Here is an 11,994-nt window from a genome sequence, read left to right as displayed (position 1 = left end):
GCATGGCGGGCATTTCCCGGTGAGCCCCGCACCCTCGTGGGCCCCCATTTTTTTTTTTTTTACATTACTGAAAATAGGGGCCCATGAGGGTGCAGGGCCCACCGGTGAGTCAGTTCTCCGGCACTAATAATAATGAGGGGGCCCCCTTAAATCCAAAAGTGCCCGGGCCCTATTTATCGCCCAGTCCAGCCCTGAATAGAAATGGACATTTTGCTGCATATTGTCTCAGCTGTGTGATTAAAAAAATGCACGGTAAAATCACTCTGTGGAAAATGTATTGAAATTTAGATTAATTCTACTGGGTCCACCAGGCCCATGAAAATACAAAACAATGGTGATAGTGATGGGCAACCTGGATTCCAAAGTCCAGTGCCACATATTCCAAATATAGCCAATATAATGAACCAGCTGACCCACTGCCAGTATCAAGCAAGAGATTGCGAAGTTGTATGACTTTTGTGTGCTTCACCTGTGGGCCTACAGGATTGTACAGGTAGCTGTTAATACCTGGTGGAGCATCTGTACTAAAGCTGTGAATGCTCCTTGGAATGACCTGTGTTTTTTTTTTTAAGAAATCCCTGCAGTAGTTCAATAGAGTACATACAATACAACTGTATGTGATGTTGGAAAGAGTGGCTTCCCAAAACCTGTACTTAAGTGGCTTCTAGGTATGTCATGGGTATCACCAGGTCCAGAGTCCATTGCCAAGGGCCTCTCAGGTAAGTTATGGTACTCATCTGATGGAGTAAAGTGAAATACTACCACAGGCGATGGGATAAAGAAGTAATGGCACTCTTCAATACAGTTGTATTGACTGCTTTGTAGCCTAGGCATTCCAAGGAACATTCACAGCTTTAGTACAGATGTTCCTCCATGAATTGTAGGCCCACAGGTGAAACACACAAATATAACAGTCATGCAGCTTTGCAATCTCTTGCTTGATACTAGCAGTGGTCCAAGGCAGCAAGGAATTGATATTGTGTTGCGAAAGCAAATTTGCCTAAATATAGCAGTTTCCTGAGACTGAAGTCTGTGAAAGTGGATCGACTGAATACACAACCTGCTTAGATATTCCTTCTGTTTGTGCTCCTAATACAGGTGATCTCACTAATTACCTCATCAACCTGGCTTAAGTGGTAATTATGCTCAGCTGGTTCATTATATTGGCTGGGGCAAATGTGTCACGCGGTTTGTCCACCTCTGTTTTAAGACAATGGCAAACCTAGATTCAAAAGCTACAATCCAGTGCCACAGATTTCAAATTACCTGGTTTTACCTGTCCAATTGCCCTAACTGGAAAGGTAAAACTAGGTATGTCATTTGGAATATGTGGCACTGGACTTCAGCTTTGGAATCCAGGTTGCCCATCACCATCACCATTATTTTGTATTTTCATGGGCCTGGTGGACCCGGTAGAATTCATCTAAATTTCAACATATTTTACACAGAGTGATTTTACTGTGCATAGAACATTTTTATCACAGAGCTGAGACAATATGTTTTTTATTGGGTAGCTTTATGCAGCAAAATGTCCATTTCTATTCCAAGATTCTGACTATCACCATTATTTTGTATTTTCATGGGGCTGGTGGCCCCGGTAGACTTCATCCAAATTTCAAAATATTTTACACAGTGTGTTTCTACTGGGTGTAGAACATTTTTACTACAGGGCCAAGGCAATATCTTTTCATAGGGGGCATCTGATGCACCCTAATGGATACTGCACAGAACACAGGTGGTTGTGTGGGAGACCCAGAATCGTGCTTAGCCACATATGGACAAGGTATGCTGAAAACAGTTACCTATCCTTGCTTTAAACAATGAATTCTGGGCTTGGGTTGAACATCACTGTGCCACTATGCCATTCATCCATGTCGTACTGTTTTTCATATGCTCAGTCATTCACCTGGATCCAGCATCCATAGTAATTGTTTTTTTTTTGTTATGTGCACACACTCAACACTTTTTTTTTCTACTGTTCCAAAATGTCACTAATATTACAAGTCCAGAATGCAGTGCTTAAAGCCAGCTCCTCGACAGCCAGGCGATTTCAAGCAAGGCCAATTGCACAAAAAGGCAACAGATGCAAATAAATAGAAGAGAGCGGTAAGCAGACACTAAATGCATACTGTATAATGAACACTATAGCCTATAATGTAATATTCCCTCTACAGAAGCCCATCAAGGACAACAAAAAATCCCCTCGCTTTTTTATTCTTAGTACGTATGTCTCAGCCATAGCAGCTTTGTCAGTATACATTAATATGTTTGTGCTGGGGTGTGCTGGACCTCTGCGATGAGCACCAGAGTTTTTTTTTTTAATTTATGTATTGCTTTGTTTTTTGGTTAGCAGTTTTGGTCATGTTGTTTGAGCAACAGTGGTTCAGCCGGCCTACACCTTCAGTATATACAGGGATGTGCACATTTGTGTCAAGAGGAAGTAAGAAAAAAAAACAAAAAAAAGAAGTGACACAAGAGTACACAGTCTCATATGTGTGTCTTATAAGGCAACAGTCCAAACCATTTTTCCCCTCAGAGATTCAGTATTTTTTTTACACTTGCACCAATTACGAGTTGTACACGTCTTACTACACAATCTTTTGAATCAATCCACACACTGAACATTTGCTGCCATCCTAACTGCTGGCAACTTATGGGTGTTTTGCAATGAGTAAAGACTTCCTGGTACACATTTAATGTTCGCTCAGCTCAGCAGAATTCTAGACTGTCTAGACCTTCTGAAAAACATCACAGTGGAAGGAATTGGACATAATGTTCTAGAACATTCTACCGACTCTATCGATATTATGCTTTCAGTTCCTTATTATACAGCACCCATAATGCGCACTCACGCACACGCACACGCTCACACACACACACACTTTTATGCTTTTAGATTTAGTTTGATGCTGCAAATTTCAGAGTGTTCAATTCCTGGTTCTTCTTCATTCATGGGGGCAAGGAGGATCCATCTCGAAAGTGGGACAGTGGGCTACTCTTTGCAGGTGTGAATGAGCACGGTGTTCTTGCACTGCTGGCAGCGGACCGAGCAGCACCAGGAGAACTTGCAGGAGCAGCGCTGCACCACCTCGGCCCGGCCCGAGCGGAAGCCGGGTCCGCAACACAGCAGCTCACAACCGTCTGGGGCCAGCCGGGATGTGCCTGCAGAGAGCCAGAAGATGACCTGTTAACTATACGTCAGAAGAACACCATCAGGGGTGCAGACAGGAGGGGATAAAGGGAACAGTTGTCCTGGGCCCAGGGAGAGAGGAGGGGGGGGCATAATTTGTTCCTCATTACATTGTATGTATTGAGTAAGGGGGACCTTTCAGGCGACTTTGTCCAGGGCCCTGACACCATGTTCAGTTTTCCAGGGGGGGGTCGGTCTGTTACCATGGACACCGCCATCAGCACAAAGGAACACACTCAAGCTCACATCTTTGACCGGGCCCTGGACAAAGTCATTTGAAAGGGGCCTCCCACTAAAATACAGTAGCAAAAGTACTGTACATTAAAATGCAATGAGGAACCAACCTCTGCCTGGTCCCAGGACAACCTCACCCCTCCAGCCCCTGCTGTTGACTTCACTGCTAGGTATTCTGGGTCAAATCCGAATATATGACTACAAACATCCCTGGAAACAAAGCCTTCTCCCCCAGTGTCATTGTGTCATTTCCTACTATATCAAAACACACGCTCTGTAGTCACACATGTCCATAACGTGTATAGTTCTGTGTCCATGCTGATCTGGACAGAGTTCATGCATGTGTGCTTGCTTACCATTGCAGCGGCGGCCGGCTGTGCCTGGGATGCCGTTGTCAGGGTCCAGACGGCAGAAGTCAGGTGAGGAGGCCAGGTAGAGCAGGTCCCGGGCCGCAGGGGGCTTCACCTGGGGGTCCTTGGGCAGCAGCACCGTTCTGGAACCCACGCGCGACAGTCGTACCTGAGGCACACAAATAGAGAACCTTCCTCAGTGTTTACCTGAACTTTATGAAATACATCAAAATATGTAAATTAACGCAGTGGTGTAGTCTACTTTTTTAGGTGGGTATACTGTATATATTTATGCTATTCTAAATAATGGATCAATCAATTTTAGGTGGGTATACTGAAATCCCTGAAATTTTGAAGTGGGTATACTGTGTATACCTGCGTTCTACGTAGACTACACCACTGCATTAACGTTATGTAGTTTTGTACACAGTAGGATGAGGTGCACTTGGTGTTACACGGACGACTTGGTGTTGTTGGTAGGCCTACTGTGTTGTTGCCTATGATGTGTAGTTAGCCAATGCACTGAATAGGCAGGTGGGTAGGCCTATTTCAAGAAGCTAGCTCAGAAGTAAATCAGCTAAAGTTAACCTTGAGGTAGTGGTAACTCCTCTCATAGATTAGCCCAGAGCCGTTATTTTCTTCAAAATGCAGCCTATATATTATTTGGTTTAGGCCGCCTACCACTTCTTGTTGGCCTACTGTAGGTTTACTAAGCCAGGCTTATCATTTAACCACGTTCTTGAAATACCCGCCAGCTCAGGAATTCAGCTGGCTCCTTTTGTTTAATGTCATGTGCTGCAGTATCTCCAGTAAGCCACTCATCAGCGTGTCCGTTTGTCTGTTTATTTGTTTTGGTTTGGCCACGGTATTCACCTCGGTGGCGCCGTCGAAGCGCTCCTTCAACACGGCTCCCACGCGGCGGAACGGAGGCATGACCTTCCAGCACGTTCTGAGCTCGCAGGAGCCCGACACGCCATGACACTTACACTCCACCTGCATGTTATGAAGGATGGCCTGGGGAAGGGAAGCACAGGGCAACAGAGGGGGACGGGGAAGTGGTGGTGGCGGAGGAGGAAAATTAATGGGCAGATATCTGGAATATATTTGGAATAATTTGTTCAAGATTTTACAAACCTTTTAACAGAGTAGGCCCTTTTTTTACATTAATTTACAAAACATTGTAAATGTTTTATAAATATAAAGTATTAACACATTTCCCACTCATTTACAAAAAATGTGTTGATGTTCATCAGATTTACTTATTTACTTATAGTTATTATTTAAGTCTTTATAATGCTTTTTATGCATCCATTATTATAAAATGTTACCAAGTATTCTGTTTACAGCATGTTATTGTAGGTGTATTTATGTCTATTACTGTATCTACAGATAGCTAGTGTAGTATGGATACGTTCATTTACCTTATGGATTGTACTCATTGTGTTGTGTTGTAAACTTCGTAGCAAAATGACTTGTCCATTTTGGAACATGTTGGGACATTTTTGTGTAGAGTATTGCATTTCAAATGTAATTTTAGATAAGTTTAGAAAGCATGTTTTCAAAATATTTGAATGGCAAGAATTTACACTCGGATGAAAGGACTTCTGAACAGTCATTTCCAAAAATAAAACGCAAAAGTCAAAAATGGCGTTTAAGTCATTTTGCAACCAAACTCTTCATATGTTGAATGTACTTTGTAGAATAGAATGCATCATATTTTATACCATTGTCAAATCGTTAAATAAGTCATGTAATTATAATGGGATGTTATGCTTATAACATCCTTTTATCACTCTCATGGTGGCTGATAAACTGTCAAGCGTGGAGTTGCTCTTTTGAGGTGTGTGCCACAGTGTCATGTTTTTGTCTTTGGTCACGGTCAGAGCGTGGTCACCGAACACCCTCCCACCCACCAAGCCACCCACCTTCCGGCCTGCCTCGTTGTTATGGATATTCATGAGCGGTCGCCCGGATGACAGGCCCTTGGCACGCTCCGGTTCGTCCACAAATGTCTGGGAGAAGGCCACACCGTACGACAGGTTATCTGAACACCCTGACCACTGGAAGCCTAGGACGACACACACACACACACACACACACACACACACACACACACACACACACACACACACACACACACACACACACACACACACACACACACACACACACACACACACACACACACACACACACGGATATTGATGTATGGTGTTGTATTCAAATCAGTTAAGTTGGAAGCACTTGGACACTTTAAACTAATATATAATACACAACAAAAATGCAGGTTAATTCAACACACAGAGTTAACATTGTGTTTTCTTTACTGCCAATGACATGGATGAATGCGACTCTTCAGACATGTAGGACGGCAAGTTCAAATGCGCATCAAGCAACAAGAGCTCCTGTGTTGATGTATTCATCTTGCTCTGTTGGCTTTGGTCTGGGGCCCAGGTGCAGAGAGACACACACACACACACACACACACACACACACACACACACACACACACACACACACACACACACACACACACGCACACAGGGCCGCTGACAGCTTTGGCCAGGCCCAGGACAAAGTCATGGGCCTGGCCTGAAAGGGGCCCCTCAGCCCAATACATACAATGTAATGAGGACCCAATTTCGGGCCCCCTCTCTCCCTGAGCCACTGTCCCCTTTGACTCACCCTCCGGGCTCACCCCTCTGACTTTCCGGTCGCAGCCGCACCTCTCCAGCTCCCCCCGACTGCAGCCCCGCGTCACTGCAACTGCCAGAGCAGCTGAGGCCAGGGCGTGGACGAAGGCTGCCTCTCGCGTGCCTGACAAGAAAACGAGAGCAGAGCAGAGTGGAGTGAGGAGTGGGAGTGAGTGCACTTTCTCAGGTGATGCTGGACACATGGAGGTACGGTAGCCTAGTACTGCATCTGGCCTCATATATGTTCAAATAGAACTGGATGAATCAGACTCTTCAAAAATTCAATAGACTTTCTGGCTGCTCGACAAAACAAAAGTATACTGTAAACTTTGTGAAGAAACAAGGCCATATTGTAGAACAGCTTATGTATAAAGTGCTTTGTTCTTGTCCAAAGGTCTAATGCTTTATGAAATATTGTTCACATCTAAAAATAAACACAATAAACACAATCCCTGTCCAACATCTTGGCTGATTTGAGGTTGGTAGCAAACCTACAGTTATTATATTGTTATTACACAGCCGTCTCTGCTATGTCTCTTGTTAGAATCATGAGCTTTTTGCCACAGTCAAGTGACAGTACTCTTGACTAGTTGACACATGTGATTGGTGAAGGTTGAGAAATGTGAGTTATTGCAGTTGTCAGTATTCTCAGAACTATTGTGAGTAATGTCTGTGGTGGCGCACCTTGATTCATCACCCGACCGAAGATATTGACCCCACGCGGGGTAGTGGAACAGTTCCATCGACGGTTCCGGAACTGATGCTGGCACTAAGGAATAGAACCGAGCAGGGCAGAGAAGACACAACAGAGAACATGAGGCAGAGAACATGCAGAACCACACAGACGGTTTACAGTTGAGGAATGATTTTGCTAAAGGAGACAGGGATAGACCCCAAGTATCTAACCACTTATGACTTGCACAATTGCTGTGGCAATATTATCATAATATTTATATTTAGAATTTATGTTAACTATTTTTCTATGGCCAATGGAGAGAGAGGTTCTTTTTAGCGTTATAAACCTAGCCCTGATATCTATAAGAAAACAACTGCAGTGTTTAAAGCAACAATGCCTAATGCACAAAAGAAAAAGAAAAGTTTGCTGTTTTATCGCCGTTTTATATGTATATAATTCTCTGAGCACAGGAGTAGTTCATTTAGAGGTGTTTTCCATTGGACACACTGAAAAAAAAAGCTCGTTATGACACAGACATTCAGCAATAACGACATGCAAAGACACTGATCTGAGAGGAAGCGTGTGAAGACGAAGGAATGCTGCAGCTTCTAGTTTGTGACCGCTAAGCTTACGTCAGTGTAGACACTTGTTGAATAAGTGCTGTTTGCACAAGGGCCCATGAGAACGTGGGGCAGTGACCCCATATCTGTTTTTTAGGGCCTTGAGGTCAAAGGTTAGATCTTAATCATTCTTTAGTGAGACGACCTTCCTTAACTGCTCAGCCCAGACCTTGGCGGATGAAGGATGTCTATCGCATCCTACAGCTTTTCCTGCATTGTCACTATAGTTAACCTACATGACAATTGCATGCGATACAGTAGACTGTCCCATTGCTGATGGAATGTAACAAAGAGAAAAGAAATTGTTTGTAATACTGTAGCCTATTTATGCACAGGCAATGCATACAGGAAGAATGCAAAAAAAAAAAAAAGATTGTGTAGTGCAAATTCTTTTGGCATGGCGTGGCAGCATTTTAAATGTGCACTCTGTAAGGTGGTAGAGCAGGTATTGTAACTATGCTGTTAATTGAAATGGTGCGGTCTACTGCCACATTTGATGTTTTCATTAATATTTCCTAAATAATGAACTAATTATTTACTAGTAAGCAAAGTACAGTAAGAACAGTACGTTTTGCAGCTAAAAATGTTTATTTCTGGATGTTCAAAATGGTGGACAATGGAGCAGATCCCCCTTTTCATGTATGAAAAGTGCAATTTTCCCAGTCATAATGAATACATAGAATTTGACGGTGGTGGTAAGTATTCATGAAAAAGGTAACATTTGTGAATGGGCAGCATGAATTCTGGAAATACACTACTAAAAATATTACAGTACACAGTGCACCTTTAAATTGCATAACATTACATTACATCTGCATCTAGCAAATACTTTTATCCAAAGCAGATTTCAGAAGAGGAACTATAGGGATGGGGAATGGATGGAGGAACAGGTTAACAGTGTAATCATGGATGTCCACACAGGACAGGACAGGATAGGAGTGGAGAGGAGAGGACAGGACGGCACTCTCACCTCCTCGATCACCATCTCAGCCGCCCTGCGCACTGACTCCATCACCTCCCCCCTGGCGCGACACACCCCCACCTGCCCTGGCGACAGGCCCCGCAAACGCCCACACGGGCCCGAACCCGACACGGGCCGCGAGCGCGCCAACCGTGCCAGCGACCTGCAGGGGAGGGGAGGGGAGAGGAGAGGGGAGAAGACATGAGTGGAGGGTAGAGAGAGCAGAGGAGAGATTCGATATGAGACAGTAGAGAAGAGGATAGAGGGAGGTCAGAGAGGAGATAGGACAGAAGAGAGAGAGAGAGACCAGGTAGGAGAGAGCAGAGGGAAGATAGGAAAGAACCAAGAAGCGAGCAGAAAAGAGAGAGGAGCACGGAGAGAGAGCAGGGAGGTGAGATCAGAGGGGAGCATAGAGATGAGAGAAGAGGAAGGGAAAGATCAGAGAGGAGAGAGCAGAGAGGAGAGTAGAGAGAGGTGAGTAGAGAGGACATGGAAGAGAGCACAGAGGACATTGGAGAGAGCGGGGAGGAGGACAGAGAGAACGGGGCGTTTACAGGCAGGCAGGGAGGAGGAAGAGTGAGAGAAACAGGGGTTTATAAGGACAGTGACCGTAACACCGCATGAGTGTGTGTCTCCATTGAAAAGGGGAGCGCAGGAAGACAAAAGGGGCGAGACGGATGGAGATTGAAAGAGAGGGAAGGAAAACAGCGAGAAAGAGGAGGAAGAGGTTAACTAGGGGTGAAAGCGCGAGGAAGACATGTTTTATTAGACAGCTGAAAATAGCAAGCGCTGGTGGCCGGTTGCTGAGGGATGCATGGGCGAGGTGGGTTTGTTAGAAAGAGAACGGGCGAAAAACGCGTAGAAGGGAAAGAGCAGGAAGGGAGTAAACGACAAGAAAGAAAGAAAAGCGGGTTGGGTGGTGGGGTGGAGATGGGGGGACCAAAAAGGGGGGGGGGGGGTTGTAGGGTGTTGGAGGAGACACAAAGGGAACAAAGGGAGCATGAAAAGCAAGGGGAGAAAGAGGGCCCAGGGCGAAGAAAGATGTCACCATCTTTTACAAGTTATAGCATAACAAACTCTCTCAGGCACGCCAAGCTTACAGCCAGTTGGTTGCCATGGCGTGGTGAGTTGCCCATAGCAACAGCAGGAGGAGTGGTCCTGTGAGATTCACAGTGGAGGCAGTTGGCATCAGACTGTCTGTCTGTCTTGTCTGTCGGTGGGGTTTGTCTGTGGTGGTCTTTGTGTCCTGCCTGCCTGCTGTTTTGTTCTGCCTTACCTGTGACAGAAGCCGGGGGATAGTCCCCTCATATCTGGAAGTAGAGAGCAGATAGGTCAAAAAAGACATGAAACTTCACAGCATCAAAGCCACAGCACAGCTGCAAGGCCTCACCATAACCGACCTGTACATCTTCTCTTTAATAGACATACTAATTGAATATAATACTGTATATTGGGAGATATTTCAGCCTAAAAAATTTTCCTCAACTAAATTTCCACTTGTGGTGAGTGTTAATGAGGCATTGATACAGAATACAGCTGACAGCAATTAGGCACATGAATTCCAAGACAGTAGTAATTATATAATATTATATAATAATGTCATAGGGCAATGTATTCCCTTTGTAGTCAGACAGCAATTAACGACTTGCTTGTAACTGACATTAGGTATAAACATTCGCAGCTGCCCGCTTTTTAATATGAGTTTTGAGGTCCCTCTCTTTCCCGTCCTCACGCGACCTAATATAGGTCAGCGTCAGCGTGCGCTTTAGGAACTAAATTAAGCTAAGACCACCTGGCCTTGGATCCACTTGACTACTGTACAGGAAATTACTGACCAGTCAATATTTGAACAAAAGAGGGCGCTGTTTTATCTATTTACAGCGCTGGTTATTACATTGGCAGTGTCCAAGAGGGCTTCGCATTATGAAAAAAGGTCATGACAAAAAATACACTTACCAGTTTTTGGTGCTAAGTCCTTGGAGTCACACTCCTTGTAAGTGTGTGTGAGTCCAAAAGCTTCTCAGCTTCAGATCAATACCAACTGTAGACTTGTGACTATAACTTGTGAAGTTCCTTCCACTTTTGCTGACAGGACAAAAACTTCTTGGCAAGCGATTTGTTGATGAAGCAAATGAAAAATGACATTTTAAGTCATGTGGAAATGACTTTTTCAGACATAATGTCATGCAATTATTTACAAAAGGTGAAAACAATCCTGTTAATTAAAATGATTTACCAGGAGCCAAGCAAAAATTATTTCATGACCGTCATTATGTTTTAAAATCTATGAATCAAAAGCATCTGCATGCGCAAATTTTAAAATGAGCAAGCCAGGCTTGTCAGAAAAATGAATCAAGAATTATCATTGTGATGAAGAGGTTTCAAAAATTGTAGGTAAAATGGAAAGAATCATCAGTCCAAAAAAAGACGATTTTTGTAGCGTTTCTCTTATTTCCTTTTTTTGTGACTTCTTGCGGCCCGTCCTTCAATCATGCAATCCTGTGCGGGTTGATAGAGGAGTGTGAATGGAGGGATGCGACAGGGGTTATAAAGGAGGGTGAGATGGAGGGAGGGGAGGTGATGGTTGGCTCCACAGTACATTAAGAGTGACACTGAGGAATGGCCCCTGTCTCATTGTCTGTGCCAGCAACGGAGCAATATATGTGACCTCAGAGCAGGAGGCTACTGCTGAAGCCCCCCGAATGCTTGATTCTTCTGTGTGTGAGTGTGTATTACATTTGTGTGTCAGCATGTGTGCATGTCTGTTTGTATGTAACTTGTGTGTGTGGTGTCGTGTACATCATGGGTGTTTATGTGTTTGTGCGTTTCATGGAACGAGAACCTTTTTCAAGCATTCAAGGACCTGCTATCTGTTTCCTAGTATCAGTGGCGGGTGCATCTGGAAATGTTGCCCCTTAAATCTGGAGCCCCTTTACAAAAGCCCCTGTGTGTGTGTGTGTGTGTGTGTGTGTGTGTGTGTGTGTGTGTGTGTGTGTGTGTGTGTGTGTGTGTGTGTGTGTGTGTGTGTGTGTGTGTGTGTGTGTGTGTGTGTGTGTGTGTGTGTGTGTGTGTGTGTGTGTGTGTGTCTGTGTGAGAGAAAGCCTGTGTGTGAGGATATGTGAAAGCGCAAGGAGCTCGTGTAGTAAATAATGCCAGGGCGCGCACAATAGGTGAGGCGAGGATGCCCAATGCATCACAACACCACACACAACCTGCCCCGGAGCTGCACTGTGTGAACGCGTCCCACCTAATGTTTAATTTTCCCAAACT

General features: G+C 44.5%; 1 protein-coding gene across 1 annotated transcript; it reads right to left on the bottom strand.

The window, feature by feature from the left end:
• Window positions 1-1,719: 1,719 nt before the first annotated feature.
• Window positions 1,720-10,124, bottom strand: wnt4b (wingless-type MMTV integration site family, member 4b). Its single transcript, XM_063198142.1, has 8 exons — window positions 9,825-10,124; window positions 8,734-8,887; window positions 7,152-7,236; window positions 6,460-6,591; window positions 5,700-5,842; window positions 4,648-4,788; window positions 3,781-3,943; window positions 1,720-3,162 (listed from the first exon to the last, which is right to left on the bottom strand). The coding sequence occupies exons 1-8, from the start codon at window positions 10,067-10,069 to the stop codon at window positions 2,993-2,995; spliced, it is 1,233 nt and encodes a 410-aa protein (XP_063054212.1). The 5' UTR covers window positions 10,070-10,124; the 3' UTR covers window positions 1,720-2,992.
• Between the last annotated feature and the right edge of the window lie 1,870 nt (window positions 10,125-11,994).

The sequence above is a fragment of the Engraulis encrasicolus genome, chromosome 5 (assembly GCF_034702125.1).
Source record: "Engraulis encrasicolus isolate BLACKSEA-1 chromosome 5, IST_EnEncr_1.0, whole genome shotgun sequence".
Classification (NCBI taxonomy): domain Eukaryota; kingdom Metazoa; phylum Chordata; class Actinopteri; order Clupeiformes; family Engraulidae; genus Engraulis; species Engraulis encrasicolus.
The sequence above is the reverse complement of the archived record's forward strand: the minus strand, read 5'-3'. Positions and strand labels throughout refer to the sequence as shown.

Coding starts and splice junctions, on each gene's coding strand:
- wnt4b (XM_063198142.1), bottom strand. CDS start 10,069: ATGTCTTTTTTGACCTATCTGCTCTCTACTTCCAGATATGAGGGGACT. Junction 8,888..9,824: donor GCCATGGCAACCAACTGGCT/GTAAGCTTGGCG, acceptor CCTCCCCTGCAG/GTCGCTGGCACGGTTGGCGC. Junction 4,789..5,699: donor ACAACGAGGCAGGCCGGAAG/GTGGGTGGCTTG, acceptor TCCCTTCCCCAG/GCCATCCTTCATAACATGCA.